We start from the raw sequence: 21645 nt of genomic DNA on the forward strand, positions 1-21645 counted from the left end.
AGTGAAGGTCTTTGAAAAACTGCACATCTTGGGGCTGAAAGACCCAGCTGTTAACAGCCCTTGTCAAAATAATTAAGTAGGTAAAAATGAGCAGTTATAAACTCAGTTCTCTTTATGTGTGTAAAAATATGTTCGGATCATATATATTTCAATCAATCAATAAAACTGTGAAATATAGCTGGTTACACTTGGAGCAATCACATATGAAAGATTGATAGTTATCTTGGTCAGTACACTCAAAGTTGGAAATATTTGCTTTCCAACACAATACATTGTGGTATCACATGGTTACCTGTTCACTATAACCAAAATATGACATTTCAATGATTATATTTTTCACAATATTCAAAATATTAGTATTTTAAGCATAAAAATAATGAGTCAATCGATGTAATTCTGCCTTATAAGCGGCACTTTTAATCTGCTATACTTGATACTCTTTCCAAGTTGAATATATACAAAATTTAAAAGTAATTATTACTCATTGAAATGCTTATATTACTCTGCTCATAACATACCAAAACGACGTGCTCTTATAAAGAGGACAACAAGCCCTACGTGCTTTGGGGGTTTGAAATCACCCGTAAAAGATAGGGCTGATAAGAATGGTTTACATTTTTTTTTTTTTTTTGAGCGGCATAAATCCCGAGCTCGCGTATCTGCGTGATTCACTGCCGGCATTTCAGCGTTTGTTAACGCGAACAAGATTAACAAACGAGATGAAAGCGGACTTTGTCCAAAGGCGAGTGTATTTTTAGCAGGTATTCAATTAACAAAATTGAGGGTTTTCACGAACCCGCGCAATTCTTTTTAAATTGGTATAAAAGAAATGGCAAATCTGATATTTGGAGAGTTGAAAAATATATGACTGTCAGGGTATAATTAAGAATAGTTTTTTGTTTAAAAAAACTAATTAATTATTCAAGGTTTATTCATGTCAAACGTGAATGTTATCAATCAACATATCACCCTAAAAACATGACTTACCAGAATATCTTACTTTTTAAATTGCACACTCAATCGTGGAAATATGTAGATAAAATATATTAATTTTTTTTTTAAATTTTACATAAATAAACGAATCCAAAATGAGATTACTGGAGCCAAACCCAACTGAAAGACATGAAAATAAAGTCCAGTCTAAATATCGTGTGCTAATGATCACCTGGGCTACATAAACTTGCAAGAAATTGAACAATATTTTTTAACTAGTTTTATAGTTTTTAAATTATTCAATTCTAAGTGGTGCGAATAATGTAAAATCAAAGCGATTTTAGTCTATTTTCATGTTGACCCGCTAAAGTTCTTAATTTTTTATGAAAGTTCTGTGCAGTTTCCGGTAGCCAATCAAAAACATCCATTTTCTATACAGAATCTCTTATCTACATTTCAAAAACTCTTCGACAAAAAGTGCACATGTCCTACTCAATTGCACTTGCCCGACGTTCTCCATTAGAGAAGAAGGCATGCGGGGTACGAGTGGAAATTATCTGAGATATTTGCCGGAGGAATTCCACGGGAACAGCAGTTCTCCAGCGGCACACATTGAGATCTGACAGCTGGAATGACGTCTTCAACAGGTGTGCAAACCTTGGTTCTACTTCCACTCCGCTAATTGGCAGCGTCGGTTTCACTAATTAACTTCCCTAATCTGTTTGAATCGGTCGAAATTGTTCCACTTCGTCAGAAACCGCTGAATTGTGTCAAGGCGATAAGCGATTTTGGCTAAACGTCGTCAGACTTGCAGGAAAAAATAATTAAGAAAATAGTTTTTTTTCAATTATTTTCTTGTATGGCGGTATATTGAATAAAATAAAAGTGTTACATTTAAATTTTTGATGATAAAAGTTGCGCCATTTATTGCTAAAAACCAGCGTTATTCAAGAATGTCAAGAAATAAGTATAATCACATTCGTGCCACTGAATGTATCTCACCAGTTTATTTAGTAGTAATTTTTTTAAGCATTTTGGCGTAATTGCTTACTCCAGAGGACGTACTATAGAAATATATTCTAAGTTAGTGTGTATTTTTTGATGAAGAAAAAATTGAACGCTGAGAATAGAGATTCTAGAGGCTTTTTTCATCAGGGTCATTTAATTTACCGACCCTTAACATTATCGGATCTCAAAGGACGACATTATTTCAGATAAAGGTCCTAAAAGGAGCGAGACGTATCTTACAGGTAGTAGCCCTTAATGTCGTCACTTAGCGCCCTAGATCTACAAAAAGAGAAAAAAAAGGGGGTTGGAGTTCATTAAATAAAAGCGGGGCAGAACGGTCCGTGACAAATGAGGTCCGGCTCATTCCAGCGATATCGGAGTAAAGAACCTTGTAATAGCCAAGAGAGGATTTTTCCGTTAAAAGCCCGTGGGAAAGTGTAAAAGATAGTTTTCTGTTTATAAAATGGTTTAGGCTATCTTTATAGGTTGGCTTGTTCTAGTCGATGGCCGTTTAATTTAGTCGGATGAGATAGGGGCTTAAACCCTAAGTGCCAGGACTGACCGGGCTTATCTCGGGCACGGACCAGGTTTACAGGTCGGCAGTCGGTCCGGTACTCGTTTATAGAAAATTTATGTTTTAATCACTTTACTCAAAGCGTTCGTCCAATTAAATAGCTCGCGTCTATTACGCGTGCACAGGTTTAAGCTAGATTTACCACGCCTGCTTGTTAAGCCCACGCTTGTACTGGAAAATTACTACTCCTGAAGAAAATGTTCGAGACTTAGCAGAATTTAATTACAAAACAGTGCCAGGCTTAACGGGGTAAACCGTAGTCCTGCAGGGATAGGTCGATTAATTGTAAGTAACGAATTTCCGGTGTCGGCGAAGTTTCGAGGGCGCTCGGGCCGTTCGAAGTAGCGAGGTGATTCCGGGTTGCAATCCCCTAGCTCGTTTCGGATTTATAGCGAGACCGACTAGTTGCAAATAGCGAGAAGCGACTCATTATCTTTGAGAAAGGCAGATTAATGCCACTAATTAACAATTCCACAGTCATACATTCATCTTGATTAACTGTTGTGAATCAGCTAAGATTTTCTATTGTCGAACTATATTAAAGTCCACCTATTCATAGAAAAAAGAAAAGCTAAAGGCAAATATTTAATCATCAGACAGATCGAATGATTTAGATTGCGAGACAAAGAGACAAATACAACGCCAAAAGAACAAGAATACTGTCCACTAAAATTTAGCATGAGCATTAGCAAATATGCCATCGTGTATTTAAATGTTTAAGAACATTTCAAAATCAAAGGAACCTATATATATATAACCTATATGTATAACCTATATATTTANCATTGCGACAAGTTTGTAATTACTATAAATAAATCTGTCGAACCCAAAAATATTTTTTTATTAATTTATAAACGTCACGTTTATAAAATAATACAGGTTTTTCTGTATCGAGAGTTAAAGGGGATTCTATGCTTCTATTGTATTTTGAATTGTTGTATTAGTTTGACATTAGGGTACAATAAATAACCACTTTTTTCGACTGAAAGCTTCAATTTGTATTCGTGGTATTAAGCCTGATTGACCAATTCTAAGAAAAGTCAACAATCACCATTCACACTTGTGTCAACATTGTAAAAGTTTAATGAAAAAAGACGGTGTCAGAGAAAATTGTGGTCATTAAAGAAATTATAGTGTTGCAAAGTGTTTTCTCGGATGGTTCACAATGTAATTTCCAAACGATGGGGACACTTGTAGGATTGATTCTTTTCAAAAATTCAACATCCGTCTTACATTGTGACATAAAATATTCACAGAAGACGTTTTTGTTTACTACGTTACCGGTTATTGATTAGAAAGAATCCAATTATGGCGTTATAATCACTTTTAACCCGGGACGTTTTGAAAGTTTTAAAGTAACAGGCCTAAATAATAATGTTATTTGCTTGCATGGGGAAAAGTAAGGGAATGGGAACAACGATTTTAATAAAACTTTTTTTGTTGATATTAGATCAAAAATTTTTAGGGCACGTGTCTGGACGGGATTTGCCAAAGGGGGCAAGGAGCCGAGAAATAAAAAAAAGCAATTTAATTATTTTTTGTAATGCTGTTTTCTGTCATTTTTGTGTACCTATTTCAAGGTTTTACTATATATCGGTCGAGTGTTTACATACTTAATACAATAATTACGAGGACTGTGTTAAATAAAATGAGATATACAAGTTTGCAAAAAAAAAACAATGACGTCTGCAGTGGACCAGGCCAAATTTATTTATTGGAAAAAACCCAATTTGGGTTTCGTCAGTTCGTTTTGAATATTATTTCAAACCCTTAAATACAAAGTGTGATATCTTGTGTTTTAAATTATATTAGTTATTCACAATGAAAATATTGTATAAAGAAAATATTTTCTATAATTTCTTGATTACTGAATTTGTCCAGTCCAACATAACACTCTTTTACACTGAAATCTCATCGTGCGTCACTCACTGAGAAAATCTTGGGCCACTATCTTTAAACAAAAGAACGATACTTTTTACCGAAAATATCATACCAAACAAAAAATAACAATAAAAACATTTTTGGGGTTCATTTGTGCTTTCAGCGTTTCACACAAAGTTGCATAAATCCTACGCATTTTATCTAAATTGAAATTTAATAAAACCATTAGAGAGCAGAACATTTCTTCTCAGATTATGCTTACAATGTTTAAATTTTATATCGTTGTAAGTGAAGGAAATGAAGATGACTATCGTAATGTTTTGTTTTATACTTCCAGTTCAAAAATCAAAAAGACCTTTTCAGTTTATTAGGCAAAAAATTCTAAACAAAATGAAATAATCAAAATTTGTTTTGAGCCCAGTTCAAAGCCTTTAAATACAAATTTTTATAGAAATAAAAAATATACATTTTTGGAACTAAATTATTTTTATTAGATTGGTGTAGAGAATGGAAAATGAAGATAAATGAAAGCAAGCGCGTCCACGTCACATTTTCTCTTAATGAAATCTCTTCTCACAATGTTATACTCTTCTACTACAATATATTATATTATATATATTTCTGTCTACAAATCCAACTGAGTTCGTTACCTTGGATTCTTTCTAGACTCATCGAATCGGCACTCACGACTAAACAGACAACATAAACAGCGATACATTTTATCTTACAAACTTATAGGACGACAATCCAGCCTATCTATGAAAAACAAACTAAGAGTATACAAAACGATACAATAGCCAATTTGGACATACGGAATAAATCTGTGGCAAACCGATAAACCTTTCAGTATCCAACCCCTCCAATCTTTAATCTTAAGTCCTCAGATCAGTTATAAAAGCTACGTATTATGTTTTTAATTCTACTGTCAACGACCTTAAAATTCCATTTATCCAAATATTGCATCCTCAAAAATTAACCAAATTCCAGAATAAACTCATCTATTACCCAAATAATTTGCCCAATATATGAACCCAATAGAATAAGGCATCTCATGAGGAAATGGCCCCTTTCTCAGAATTAGGTAGTGTAGTTTCATTAGTGAATGTTTTGCTCTCTTCAATTTTCCAATGTAAATAAATAAATAAATATATATATATATATATACNCGATATATATATCCGCAATAACATGTTGTAGTTAGAAATTGAAGGCTGTAATAAAATAGTAAATTAGAAAAAGGTTTTTAGCCAAAGTATGTAGTTAGGGGTTTATAAGATGAAAAAATTGAATATACACTTTATTTTATCTAAAACAAACATTTTAATCTACGTATGTAAATCATATTTCTTCGCTAGTCATGGGTATCATGGATTTTAGATCGTTGAAATTGGTGACTGAACGACGTAGTCAACTTTATTATTTTTAATACGTTTGAAACCACAAATGTCCAGTCCTGTAATGATTGTTTCCAAGTCCTGATAAATGTGATATATTCTGGAAAAACTTAATTTTAATTCACTTATTCTTTTTCAATACAGAATTGATACCACACGTCCCTTGTCGCCTCCTCTTGTTAGTAATTATTCATCATGACAAGTTAAATGTAGACTTAATTCTAATTAATTATTGTCTAAGGTTTTTGGTTGAGATAAAAAATTAAGTGTCACAAGCGGGATTCGAACCCACAACCTTTGTCTCCATAATCCGTTGCTCTAATCACTTTGGCTATCTTGACTTCAACTAGCTCAAGTGGTTATTTCAGTGGAGTATTGAGCCGAAGGGAGTAGGGTCGAATCCCGCCCGTGAAACTAATTTTCCATATCAAATATCAACCAAAAACCTCAAATAAAAAGAATAATTAATTGGAATAATTAATATGGTCAATTATGACCACTAAGCAAATATGGTTTAATATAGAAATAATATTTTTATGCGTTATTTTAATATAGAATATTTTGGCAAAATTATACATATTTTATCAAAATAATCATATCACAATTTGTTCACTTTTGATTTAATAAAAAAATCCGTGGCTAAACATTAAAAAAGAAAATGTTTTCGTTGTTAGGGAAAATACATTAAAAGAAGAAAATGTTATCATTTTTCATTAAATTTTGTTAATTCCACCCTTTAAATTCTCTCAAAACGAATTTCATTGAATAATCTTAAATATTTTACCCTCCATTATAATAACTTTGTTGAACTTTATTACGGGCTAAACAAAAAAACTCAAGACGACGGATCGGTAGATCAGATTATTAGTATTATAGATCAGAATATTATACCTTTAAGAAATCTTTGTCAGTTGAGTTTTCTAATCAGTTGGTCAGTTCTTAGAACAAAGTAGAAAAGAGGGTGAGTTAGAGAGAATGAAAAAGTTTGATAAAAAACATACACCTTAATTAAGGGAAGGAAAACTTTGTGGTGCTTAAAAGTTTTGTTTTGAATTGAACAGTCAATTCATTAAAATAAAAAGGTATACTGTACTGAAAGAGACCTGTTTTCAACCCCCTTCTCATAGAAATTGTTTCATTATTAAAAGAAAACCTCAAGATTAAAAAAGAAAAGAGGCGAAGACAGGCCGTCACGTTTAATGTGCATTTTTATGCATTGTATCAAGTGCAGCATCTCATTCCTAAAGTTTAATCTAATTTTCCGGCCGTGGAAGGCAATTTTCGCATCCTGAAAGCGCATTCGGCGGTTAATCCAGTCAAGAGTGGCCGATACCTCGGCATTAGACATTCACCCTTCTTTAATAAGACGGGACAAGGCGGAAGTTAAGTGCACATAAATTCTTCAGGGGGGGAATTGAAACTTCTCGCCCTCCTCCCTCCAGGTTCACGCACGACCTTTCCGTCCGCCCCTGATAAATTCGAACGACTCGAAGTTTATTGTTGAAGGGAACAATGGAGAGATACCTAGAGCCATTATCCGCAGAAGCCGGCGTGAATGAGGGAAAACAATACTATGGATAATTCACCGAGACTTCACATGTTCCCTAAGGAATGCACGCAACAAAAGCATTATCTACAAAGAAACAAAATTATTCCTTGAAACTATATGACAGCTTTGTTTTATTCAATAACTCTGATATACCCTATTATTCTAGGCCTATAAAAAAACACATTTTACATTTCCTCATCATAGTTTTAATATGAAAAAAGGCAACAAAAGAGTTTGTTTGTCAAGCAAGACCACTTGGATAAAAAATCGAAGGACATGAAACTTAAGAAAAACGTTTTAAGAAATTCCATTAATTAATCTTTATGTAAGGTATTGGTTGAGGTAAAAAAGTCAGCGTCACGAGCGGGCTTCGAACCTACGACCTTCGGCTAAATACGCCGCTGCTCAAACACTTGAGCTACCGTGATTTCGATCCAATGCGACACCAATTTCCCATCTTAACCAACCTTTCGAATTTTCTCTCCTTTTTGCCATTTTTCAAATTTTATCTCAACCACTACCTTACATAAAGATTAACTAATTGAAAAAAGTTATTTGTTCAATCGGACCACGAACTCCAATGGATTTAATAAGTAAAAATGAAGTATATCTTCACTAAAGTGTGGACATTTCATTTGTCGCCGAGAATCGAATAGATTACACGACATTTGAAAAAAGGAGGGAAAATTCGAAAGGTTGTAGGTTGAGATGAGTTGGTGTCCGAGTGAATAGAATTCATGGATAGCTCAAGTGGTAGAGCAGCGGCGTATTTAGAGGAATGTTGTGGGTTCGAATCCCGCTCGTGACCTAACTTTTTGATCTCAACCAATACCTTACATAAAGATTAATTACTGGAAGAAATTTCATTGATCAATCGGATTACTAACTCTAATTGGTTTAAGAAATTATGAACATCCAAAGAAACAAATATTTTTATCACTAATAAAATGAATAAAAACAAAAACATAGAGGGCCATGAATAAAATAAAATCAAATTGCAGGGCCTTCTGAGATGCAGTGTGAAATCAATTTGGAACGCTATTTCTATTCCGCAAGATAATCCTGACTGATGAGATTTTATTTTATTCGTGTAGCATTCTAAGTTGTTTTGTTTCTTGAAGTCTATTGGTCAACTCATGCACAAGGGTTAGTTTGTAACTTATTTGCCGATCTTTTCTTCTCTTAACTTACAAGCTGATGGCGTTTAGTGATGGCTGTTTTTCCATGTGATATCATTCTAAATAACAATTTTTTGCAATCCTGCTATTTTTTTGCAGTGTGAAATATTTTATTTTAAGTTTCAAAATTATTCTATGTTCTGCGGAGTGATGAACCTGAAATTTATTGGTTACCTATAATTTTGGTTTGACTACATCGCTGAGTTTGTTGTTAAGACGCATTTCGGATTTCCATCATCTTCAGTTTGATGTCTTTCTTGTTTGTTGGAAGTCAAGTTCCTTTTTTAATCTTTTTTTAATGTCGTGAGGGTTGGGGTGTCGGTGCCCTTGATGGATTAAGTCTAGGTTTTTATTGTTCCGGTCGGTCTTTGGGATCGTCGGTCCTTTTTTTAATTAGTATAACTGTCTGATGAGTAAATAGTTAATATTAATTTGAGTATTTATGTGTGGTTTTGTGTTACGGGTAGTGTTTTTCAAAGTATTTTCAAGTGACGAGCAGTTGGATTTTCTGTCTGAATTATATGTGTTTTGATTTATCTATTGTATCATTTTTCATCCTGTCTATCCGATGTATTTGTCTCTGAATTCGATTGTTATGGCGTCTATTTTTGTTTTGTCTTATTTTTCTGATTGTGTTCGTGGTCTTCAGTGCTGTTTTATGCTTACACACTGAAGATTACGAAATACCGAAATATAACAAAGCACCTAACGGAACAATCAAATATCCTAGAATTAATCCACCTCAGCAAGAAAGATGAAGCCAATATACGCGCCCAAACCCTAAGGTAATTTTTTAAAGAATATAATACTTGTTGTAAAAAAACAGAAAATAAACGTAAATAAATAAGTTTTCGAATAGACGTTAGACCAATATTTGTCTATCTTAATGATTAAAAATAGGATTGTTTTAAAGAATTTGTAAACATACCCGTGATGGTACAAGGGTCCTATTAAGGATTTAAACGTGTTTTGTACTAGGAAAGGCGATAAAATTCTGAGAATGACAAGAACCCGGGCAATTAATCAAGGATTTGAGTCCGGGAATCCGATGTAAATCCTTCTTTCGATCCTCCCTTCGGCCGGCTCTTCCCCAATCATTTATCTCACCCTCCATTACCGGGAATTAATACAAGTGCCCGGAGCCGGGCCCAGCCTCATTTCCTACAAGTTGGGACCCTCCGGCTATCCCTCCTCCGACATTCGGACAGTGTTTCCCAATTAAAAAAGGAATTCCGGCCCAACGGGGATTACAAGTGTAAATCCCCCGTTTCCCAACGGGTTAATTCCATCCCAAACTTTTGCATGGATTACACTTACGCCGCCAGATTTTATTCCGGGACCGTTCGAGGGCGCATTTGGCTTAAGTCTGTTAACAAACGTAATAGCGTGTTTAACATCCCTTTGACGATAATAGTCGCGTGGTTGTACCGATTGCAAACAATACGTGGTCGTTAAACCTAATATTAAAAACAAATAACATTTAAACCGGATCGGTAAAAAGATAACTACTTTTTATCTGAAAGAGATAAAATAACTTTTACACCTTTTAATTAATTTTTAAAATCAGAAAAAATTAATGAAAATACAGATTTTGTTTTTAACAACGTTTTAAAATACGTGTTTTTTTTTATACGGATCAGTTGCTTTTACAGTAAAATAATCTGTGCATACAAATGTGAAAAGTTAAATTGTAACCCCTTTAATTTTTTTTACTTAAACTATTTTTACATAAAAAAACTTTTGTACGTTTTTTTTTATCACAATCAAATTTTTTTAATACAACATGTTTTCTTGCAGTGCATTTTTAAAATACATTGTTTTGTATGAAAATGGATTTTTTTCATTGAAATCTAGCAAAGTTGCCCCGAGGTACATAGTGGAGTCAGTGGCCGCAACGGTTTGGGTGTTGACACGGCGCTCATCACTGTAAGGTAAAAGTCCCGGGTTCGAATCCAGCGGCCCTCCATTCGAATCCGACATACTTACAAATGGGCTTTTTTCCCAAATCACTGGCACTCCGAGTGTTCATAACCTAGTAGGTGAAATACCCTCGTTAAATTTGATGTACGATCAGTACATGGTCAAGGGGTAGAATAAAAAACAAAAGTCCAACTTTGCCATGCTTTGGAATAATATAGGATTTATAAAAGCTTAACATTTGTACCTGGTGTTAGCAATAAAGTGAGGATACTCATAAAAAACAATGTACCTGATACAAATATTTGTTTTAAGTATTCAAATAAGTTGGATAAATTCTTCACAAAGGTAAAAGATAAACATGATTTGTGTAACACTTCTAACGTTATTATTTATAGAGTATCCTGTATGGGATGCCCTGACAAATACATTGACCAGGCCATGCAAAGGCTAAAAAAAGAGTTTATGGACATAAACATGACTGTAAAGATCAATGCGAATTGTTAACCGGGTTGTCACAACACCGGGAACAATTTTGAATTTGATAGCGTTGACGTGTTGTAAAAAGAATCTTCAGAGTTAAGAAGAAAAGTAAAAATGACTTTGTACATTAACGTGGAAAAGAACTCTTGTAATGTGCAGAATGATTTTCATAAAAATCAGTCCTGCTTATTCGGGTTTGTTACAAGGGAGAGGACCTCACAGGTGTGATTATGTTATCACGTGTCCTTCAATCTTATAGTTGAGGTAATTGTTTCGTTAGGTTTTTCGAATGTGTATGTATAAAATATTAAGAGTTACCATTCCTCGTTTTGTAATGTCTTTTTACTACAAATTTTATTGTAAAAAACCCAATATAGTAAGTATTTACCTCTGCCAAAAATTGATAGTTGTTTGTTTTTGTAAAATAACCGTTAATTTATTGGAAAATATAGGCCCTGATGAGGCCCGGGTCAAAATCTTGGCGAAGTTGGAATTTTGTTTTTTATTCTACCCCTTGACCCTTATACAGTTCAGACATCAATTGAAACTTCAAATGGTCGATACCTTCTCTTCAGTACCTTCGTTAAAAAATAAACTAAATCAATACAAATAAAAACCGACATACACAAAACAATTATATCGAGATTCGGTGTTTTTGACTTTTCCCCTCTTTCATTTTCAACCAGGCTTGAGGAAAAGTTAACACAGTTAAGAAAAGGAAAAATAATTAAACAATAAAAAAGATGAATTAACAAAGTCAATAAACAACGAAATATGTATAAACTAGGAAATTAAAAAATTAAGGGCAAACTTTGAACTGCCTTCCGCTTTCGTAGTCACACATCCGTGTTTTTTTCTATTCTCTCGAAAAATCTCTTACTGTTGACCTTTTCTCATTTGCACTACTTGCTTCCTTGATCCTTCCTGGCAATTCCTGCCGGCTATTTTTGGCAGTAAATTTCTATAAACTTAAAAAAGGGATTAAATCAGGTGAAAGTGGCGGCCAAAGGATTAGACAAGGTGCGTATTCACCAGGACTGATCCAAGAAACACATTACTACAGTTGAATTGTGAGCATGAACAACATAACACTAAGTGTTGCAAAGTGAATGACTTCAACCAATTCAGGGTGGATGTCTTTCAATAACTCAAAGAACAATTCACACACGTCCAATGGAGAGATAAGTCAAACCTCTTATTCACATTTGCTTCATATTATTTACAATTAAAATGTACGTACTATGGAGGGACTCGAACTCATGAAGTCATAACCCTCTAGCGTGGTAAATACGAATCACACGTCCTATCCATACGGCTACCCCACCGGATAATAAAATATCTTTTCTTAAGACATTTGAAGATGATACATATATAAAAGACAAATAAAGTGTGTGTATGTGTGTGTGTGTGTGTGTGTGTGTGTGTGAGAGAGAGAGAGAGAGAGAGAGAGAGAGAGAGAGAGAGAGAGAGAGAGAGACAACAACTCTTTCAAGCTGTTTAAATAATATTGAAGTACGTTTTCGCACCATTTTTTATATACCCAAGTTCTTCTGGCTTATATTACAAGAAGATTTTCTTATGTTTTAACTGGTCCTATTGCTGAACCAGAGCAACTATCCAGTGATTTATAATTTGTATGTTACATAAAAATATACGAATTCTTAAAAGTTATAAATCAAAAGATTTTATGTTTGATTTGATCTTTTTAATTTTAAATGGATTTTTTAAAACAAAACAATAAAAAAAACACACTTAAGACTGCAGGAATGCTGGGGAATTTCTGGCAAAGAGGGCTAGAAGACTTAAAAAGGTCACCTTCATGTGAAAATATTGTCTGACTTGTGCAGTTCTGACGCCAAATGTATACCAACCTTCTTCAAAATCCAGCTGAGCTTATTATAGTCATTTATTATAATCTTACAATACTTTTTTAATAAATTATGATGTGTTTTTTGTTCAGTTTAATGTGTTTTACTTGTTTGCATATAATTCTATTTTCTATTAGCAGATGTGTAATTATTTATTTAATTATAATTGTTATTCAATTAGTCATAATGGAGAAGTGCATTAAAGATTTTACAACTCTGTTCGTTATAAAACGCAAGATATATATTTTTGCCTGGGCGGACTAGGTTAGGTCAATTTGCATTTAAATTGGACGATTATACCGTCTAGTACGAGAGAAAAACCTTACGACCTTTTCCTAAATAATAAAATTTTATTGCTACACTTTACAGCGTTATTAATTGTTTTATTCCCCACTGTAGGATTTCATAAAGTTGGCTTGCCTCAGGTAGAAAAAAATTAGATGGAGCAATATGCTTGATGATTGCAGAAACAGAACCGTTTTCCCAGACTGTACAGTCGAAAATGTGATTCGATAAATTCATGGACACGGCCAGACGGTGCCACGTAAATACAATTATCCAGGACGTTATCCTCATCCGTCATCGACCACAACGCAGACTCAGAAGCAAGGGACATTCTGACCTCTCTAACCAAACATAAATTGCCACGTGTAAACATAAACTGATACTGTTTTTACGGCACTTTTACCGTATAATACAATATTTTTTAGCCTTGGATTAAATTATACATTTTATAAGTAGTGGCCAGTACATGCCACATGTTACTGTTAGATTACACAATTTAATTATTTTTCCTTTTATTATTTGTACTTAGAATATTATTATTATATAGAAGAATATTTATATAGAATATTTATATAGAATATTTATTATTATATAGAATATTTATTATTATATAGAAATAATAAAAGGAGTGCAGCATGTATGTTGAATTTACAGTTTTGGACTTTTTTTATATCTGTGAAAATTGCGTAATTACATAATATTTTATGTAAAAAGGGTCGCAAAATGTCTTTTTCATGTAATTAATACTTATGAATAAGGCTGCTTTTCTCGTATAGAAGAAAAAATTGTTTTATTAGTAAAGTAATTTGGTTATTATGGTACGTAAAGAGAAGGAATTGTATTAAATAGTTATAAAACAAGCAAAGCGGACGGAAAAAAAGGAAAAAGGGTAGAGAATTAAATGATATTTTGACAAGGGATGGCGATGGATAAGGGGGTAGGATGGGCCATAATTCAGTCCGTGTGTGCTCAAAGAATCTTTCAGCCGTCGTAAATATATAATCAAAAGGAATACAGGGTCGGGGAAACATTAACAACACAGAGACATATTTGATTTTGTGTCAGCGAACTGGCCGGATAGATAAATAAAAAGAAAAATCCGTATTGTTTGTTATTGAATTAACGATTTACCTGCTACGTCTAAAGTGGCGTTACGGCTCCTGGCCGATCCTGCTGAATTGCTGGCCACGCACCAGTAGACGCCTGCGTCGTTGTCCTTCCTGCCGTTTGAGACTCTGAGGAAGAAAAGACTGCCGGCCGGAAGAAGGACTCTATGTTGGCCTGTTGTGACCACTTCGCCGTCCTTGTACCATGTGACCGTCGGCTCGGGAAGACCTTCGGCTTTACAGTAGAGGGTCGCAGGCTCGTGTCTCGGCACTGTCAGATTGCCCGGGTGCTCCGTTATTCTCGGACCTCTGTATTCCCTCAGACCTGAAAAAGATCAACATTTTATAAGAATAAAAGTATTTAAACACAGACAAAAAATAACAAACGTAATTGTGATTTTAATTGAAAGAAATGTTTTAAAAAATACATAATCTGGTAGAGAATGAGAGAAATAAAACTATACAATCGATTCACAACCTTTTATGTTACTGTAGTTTATTTTTTAATATTTTTATATGATAAATATCAATTTACTTAAATTGGCTGGTTGGCTCTTTCAAAAACGTTTGGTAAAACCTCATTGATGATGTAGATACGTATTCGATTCAGTTTTGAAAGTTTTCTAAACTTCGAAGACGGATGGTAAACTTAATGTCAGAATCATGATGCAAAAAAAAAATGAAGGAACGACGTTATTCTCCCATTTTTGTTTTTAGATAGAAAGAACAGCACGGACATACGTGCCAGCTCAATTGTATAATGTCGGAGGACCAGAGGAATAAAAGTCTTACAGATATTCAAATTAGATAAATAGATAGAAAGAGGAGGAGGGGTGAAAAAGACAAAAAGAAAGGATACACCAGCACAGGGGTGAAGCGCGGTGGGCGAGAAGTTAGGGTAACCGACTCGTTTTGTATCGCTTGCGGTTGTGAGTTCGAATCCTGGCATATCCCCTGGCTTTTTAACTAAAAGTAATATTAAAAACAAACTAGTGGTATGAAATAGTTCGAAACCTAAATCTAGTTTTGCAGAAACACTAGTGCAGAGAAAAAAGTTATAGAAACTGAAAGGGAGAAACACATAGACAAACTGAAAGAGAGAAAAAAAGATATAGAGATAGAGGACTGAAAGGGAGAAGAAACAGAGGGACACACAGGCAGACTGGCAGAGAGAAGAAAAAAGTGGCAAAAACATAAACTGACAGAAACAGAGGAAATGTAAGGGAGTGGCGTATAGACAGAGTGGAAGAGAGGGAGAAAGAGAAAAACCAACAAGAAAGACGTAGAGACAGGAAGAGGAAGAAAGAAAGGGAGGGCTTTACTGACTGGCCGGAAGAGAAGAGAAGAAAATAGAAAAGCGAGAGAAAGAGAGAGTGAGAGAGAGAGAGAGAGAGAGAGAGAGAGAGAGAGAGAGAGAGAGTGAGTGAGAGGGAAAATTAAAGAAAGTGAAAGAGAATGACATACATTCAAACCGTGTGTAGAATAACGAAATAACAGCAATTAGTTTTAGTTGTTTGAACAATTATCATTATATTAATGTAGTAAACAGATAAACAAAAACAAACGCAATGTAATAGTGAATCTACTAGTCCAATAAGAAATGACAAAAAAAGACCCAAAACTGTTAAAGAAATTGAAAGGAACACGCATGTAAACAAACTGAACGAGAGAAAAAAAGATAATCAAATAAATTGGTTTCTTTACAAATTTTTAGATAATAATGAATCAAGATGTCCACAAATAGAAATGAAATGCGTAAAATAAACTGGATAACATTACAAAGAATGCTCAATAAGGAAATCGATTTTTGAAAATATAGAGATTTCTAAAAATGTTAGTATTTTTTGTTAAATGGACTTTAACTGATAAAACAGTATAAATGTATTATCTTGATTTAAACGATATTTTTATATTTTTGGTTATATTAATTTTCTGTAGCTTTTTATCTCTACACCCAGTTTTTGTGAATTTTCTTTTCATTACTTTTCTCAGAAAATGTTATAAAATGAAAATAGTAGTATTAAATTATATCAATATTTTCTGACCCTAACGCTGCTTAAATATTTTAAAAGGGATTCATTTTGATGATATTAAGGGCTCTTATATTAATTTGCATACTAGTGCACTAGTGCGAGTGTTTACTTTATATCTGCCACATCAGGGTGATGTAGGGCGAAAAGGCTTACCGAAGCTTCGCGTTAATTGAAGTTATGACAGTTTTGATACACGCTTCAGCCCCACACTGAGAATTCGTTCCTGGGCTGAGGTTGGCTTTCTGAAAAGGCCACGTTCAACGGTTTGGCCGAATTCCAGAATTTCTCTTCCGCACTTGTCTCGATGGATAAAGAGCTCTAAGTGGCGATATCACTTTATACCCGCACCGAAGGGAATGAGGGGCCTAACAGCCGCCCTTGATCCGTGCTGACTAAGGGAATTTGCCCCTTCACGGCTTAAATGTAAATGTGAGGTGATTTTGATGTGTGCCTTGATACATAAGATTACACGCTTGGTCCGACATGTGCAGACGTCCATTAAAAATACATCGATTTCATCGGACGATTACAAACAGAAACCTTGTATTACGAACATGAAGAGAAAAATAGGTTCTTGTCATATTAATACTCATTTCAATAATAAAACAGGTAAAGATAAATATCATTGCAAAACGTATTTACCTTTTGGCTTATTATCTTTTTAAACTTTTAAGATCTAAGTGTTTTAAGTTTTTTACGTCCTTATTATAGTATCATAACTGACAATTCTGTAGATTTTTACATTTATATATGCAGGGTGTTCCACCTCTGCCAATATCTTCTATTTCTGTCCATTCAAAATCTAACCAATTGCAAAATATTTTTTTTTAATTTGTTGAAGATTTGCACTGTATTATGTAGGAAATGAAATGCGTGTTAGTCATTTCAAATAAAATAAGACGGTTTATTATTTTAAAAAAATTGAAAATGGCAAAAAGTAGGGAAAACTCGGGAGGTTGTAGGTTGAGATGGAGAGTTGGCGTCTGAGGGGATCGAAGTCACGATAGCTCAAGTGGTAGAGCAGCGATGTATTTAGCCGAAGGTCGTGGGTTCGAATCCCGCTCGAGACTTTTTATCTCAACTAAGACCTTACATTGAAAGAATAATTAATTGAAAGATGTAACTTAGTCAATTGGCCACTAAAACGTAAATGAATTTAAAAAATACTGATTTAGGTCATGCCTTCCAAACAAGAAAAATCTTATTATTGTTCGAGCAGATACTTTTCACTTTACTCCACTGACTTTATTTCAATAAAACTCTAGGGAAAAGCCCGCCTCAATCTGCCTAAAACTGCGGGTAGAAACCTCGAGAAAAGCGGAAGAGAGAAGAAAGAAAAGCTAGAGAGAGAGAGAGAGAGAGAGAGAGAGAGAGAGAGAGAGAGAGAAGAGAGGAGAGGGGAGAGGAGATAGGAGAGAGGAGATAGGAGAGAGGAGAGAGAGAGAGGCAGAGAGAGAAAGAGGAGGGACATTAGAAACGGGAAAAAAGGGAAAGTAAGAGAAAGAAAGCTACTAAAGAGAAAACAAGAGGCTCAGAAAGACAAACAGGGTCAGAGATAGGAAAAAGAAAGAGAAAATGAAAGAATCATACAGGCAAAAAAAATCATACACTAAAATGAGAGAACGTAAGAGCTCTGAGAGAAGGATTGATCGATTGATTGATCGCTTTATTTAATCAGCTAAATTAGGTCAGACCTCTTTCTCTACACGTAATGTTAGTAATATATTTACTTGATACTTTGATACGATAATGAAACATGTACACGAAATACAAACACTGAGCCCTGAAGATGATCTCAACAAAGATCAAAATGTTGGTACGATAAAGAAAAAGTTTTTCTAAAACCTACGTCACACCAGACCGCACCTCACGATCTCCAAATAATCATTGGCTAACGGTCACTAAACACCACACTTTACTTGATACATTTATTTTATTTCGACTTCTTTGGTCTTTAGAAATAATAAAACAGAAACTAAGAGGGAGGCCTGTATCGTAATATACAATATTAGACCATAGAACCTACATATAGAGTAAGACATGAAAATCATAAATAGTTAAAAACTCTACAAACATCAATTTATAAACAGTTTTTGTTAAAAATATAAGTTTATTAAGTTATTTTCGCACAACGATGAGCATCCCAAATGCCTCACTTAACCAAGTAAATCTAAAATCGATTCTCATTTCTCTGTTCGACAAAAAACGATTATTGTGATGACATGAAAACCGCCTATAACACGACTGAGAAACGAATAATAAAACGTTAAAGAATGAAGTGGAATAAGTTACCTTAGTAGGTAAAATCCAATGATACTAATTATTGTTTTATAATTATGAATATAATTATTCGAATATAAGTAGAACAATTTTTGGTGTATATATTTTTGGAATATACATATTTCTCAAAACGTTCTGTCTTATTAATTCTAATAAGAGTTATTTATTTGAAACATGGAAGTACCTACGCTCGCTGTAAAAGAAATTTGAAAACGTATGTAATTAAACATTTTTAAGTAAAACAGTTAAACAGTTTGTTTAACCCTTTTTAACTCCCGTTTTGCACGTATTCATAAGAAAAACATTCTGATCGAATGCAAAAATATGTGCGGCTGGGTTTAAAGGGAACAATTCTACAGTAACAGCACGGCTTTGCTCCCATGAGGGTTTAGCCTACGCAAACGCCGTACTTTCTTCAATGGAATGATTTACAATATAGCCAACGCGTCCCCCGCGCAATACATCACCAAACCCTCCCGAAAAAACCCACCCTTAAAATCCACCCCTTCGCACTCGGGACGGACACCTGATTCTTAAGTTTGCACGCCATCCGTCCCGGGAATCATAGACGGTTGCCGAGCCAGCCGGGCGTAATTAAACGGGCGGCAATTAACCGTCTAGACTTTTAGGGCCTGATTGCTAAGCGTCGTTATTTATGTTGTTCCCAGACTCGTAAAACTTTCCCCGGCTCATCTTGTAATCTTAGAAATGTTGAACAAACCTTTATACGGTTAGTGGCGTATCCAGACAGTCGTGTAATAACCTTTCAGCCCAACTCTTCATTCAAGTTTGATTAATTAAATGTAAATTCGTAGCTCTATTGCGTTAATGCAAACACTCGAGGGTGAGCTTTATTTCTCCCCGTAATGAACTGGTTAGAGACTCCTGCTGTAAAACGGCAAAAAGACTTACCATTTTATCAGATAATTATGCCCCACTAGTGTATATTTTCATAACAAAGTGAATCAAAGAACTTGATTCCCTTGGAAACATTATCATTCTAAAACGCACAAACGTTTTGCAAATTCAAAACCATCAGTTTTCAAATTAGTAATTTTATTACGGAGTGTGTTTGTTTTGTGTTTATGTTAATTTATCGGAATGAATATAATTTATTAGAGTGAAAGGAAGGTGTTGTTTAAACCTGCCCCGAGAATAATTGAGTACTCTAGGGGGTGAATAAGGTCTGGAGAAGTTATTAGTTATTAGAATTATTAAATTAATTAGAAAGTTATTAGAGAGAATGAAGTCGTTCAACCCCGCCCCGACGAATATCAGCTGATTTGACCAGACTTGTATGTTTTTGGTGGTGTATATGACAACCTGAGGTACAAACGAGAGGCTAGCATTTTAGGATGTAGTATATACATATAAAAACAGAGATTCAATAACCGGATCGAGTTGCTCAAATGGTGCAGTTACAAAATACGCGTGAAAGTCCCGAAAAAGAACAAGAAGGAAACCACACAGAAGGCCGACAGTGATCTCAACTGTTTGTCGACAAATAAATCTCCCATTTTATATATATNATTATATATATATAGAGAGAGAGAGAGAGAGAGAGAAACCATTGATAATATGGAAAATTATAAAAAGCTGGAATGTTATAAGACGTCTTAATTAGTCTTATGTTTTTTTTTATCCTTCTTCTTACATTATAAAATTAAAATGTATAAATATTTTACTCTCAATTTATATTTGTGATGAATGTAGATCATATTTATGTATAGAAACGCTTAACGAGATCAATATATATTGAAGAAGTAAAATATTTCAAATCATTTTAAACCAAAGCGCCTAGCATAAAAATACTTTTGGGAGCGCACGTAAATTTCCACTCCGTATTGGCCGTGCCAGGCAAAAAATGACATTCGACGAAGGAAGAGACGAACTTTCTTGGAAGATATTTCAAAATTTATGCCTGGAAAGGAAACAAAGAGCAAAGAAGTAAAAGAGCGAATAGGCTCTCTGTATTCAGGGTGCAGAGCTGGCCTAAATCCTTCAATCGAGACTTAACCAGCTTCTCTCTTATATAACCCGACAGAGGGGACGAAAGGAAAAAAAAATCGGCAATATACCCAACCCGTGGTGACAAGTTGTCTTCCAGAAAAAAAATTGTTACATCTTTTAACGACTTGTCTGTTCTTATTGAGATTCTCAACGTCAAACGAAATTGTTGATTAAGTGTGCTTTATAAGCTCTAGAAAAATTTTGTTTGTTAGTTATTGTAAATTATCAATTTCTTGAGTACCAAACCTTGAACTTTCTCTTGGTATATTTTTCATATGCTGTTTACACGGCGGAAATGATTGACGTGATGAATCTGATCAATCGCAGGTCTGAGATTTGTGCACGCACGGTCTCGTAATAAAATATTCAATCCGGCGGTGCCTAACATGACGGACGTGCTTCGTGTGCTTTACATGTAAGCCGGTTTCCCAAAGGGCGAAACCAGACCGGAGTGTAATTCAATGGGGAGAAAACATAAAATTCAATCGCGGTAGGATGTTACAGACTGACATAATGTAGTCCCCTCATTAACATATTCACATTCGGTTTACGACTTAATTCGCCCGTTTAATAATTAATCGGCACAAGCCAGCATTTGGTATTTTGTGTAATAAACGCTTTGTGCAAATTTCAACCGGCTCAATTGTAAATCTGGAAATCCTTAATACCTACTGATAATTATTTCATTACCTACTAAAAGCTTGGATTTAGTAACGCAAAATGTTATCAAAAAAATTATATTTCGTTTTTCTAATAAAACAAAATGTCGATAGCAAGATGAATTATTAGCGAGTAGAAAATCCTGATGCTATCTGTATTTTTAAAGTTAATAATCTGTATTTTGCTAGCTAATGCGTAAAAGGATTTTGACGAGCAAGTTTTTAATTTTAGGATGGGTTTTGGTCAGTCTGCTGTTTTACATTTATTGATCAGTAAGTATTTAAAGCCATGCCACCCCTTCACCACTACAAACTCATTGTATGAAGAAGGTGAGATGTCGAAACACGTCTGACAAATTAACCAGATGAAGATAGGCGGATCGTGAAAGGTAAGGTTAAATTACAAATTTAACTAGTGCTATTTTTACAATTTATGTTAAGAACGCATCAGAAATCAACTCTGATCACCCTAGCCCGCCTGTTCGCG

At 34.4% G+C, this 21645-nt stretch overlaps 1 protein-coding gene across 1 annotated transcript in view; it reads right to left on the bottom strand.

Annotated features, from left to right (window-relative positions):
* The window catches only part of LOC112127775 (roundabout homolog 3-like), a 185520-nt gene that overhangs the window by 7113 nt on the left and 156762 nt on the right, over nt 1-21645 (bottom strand). The window contains exon 2 of the mRNA XM_024229230.1: nt 14202-14501. Within this exon, the coding sequence (XP_024084998.1) occupies nt 14202-14501 (300 nt within the window). The remainder of the gene's footprint in view (nt 1-14201; nt 14502-21645) is intronic.

Source organism: Cimex lectularius, unplaced genomic scaffold, assembly GCF_000648675.2.
Source record: "Cimex lectularius strain Harlan isolate CLEC.00 unplaced genomic scaffold, Clec_2.1 scaffold168, whole genome shotgun sequence".
Classification (NCBI taxonomy): domain Eukaryota; kingdom Metazoa; phylum Arthropoda; class Insecta; order Hemiptera; family Cimicidae; genus Cimex; species Cimex lectularius.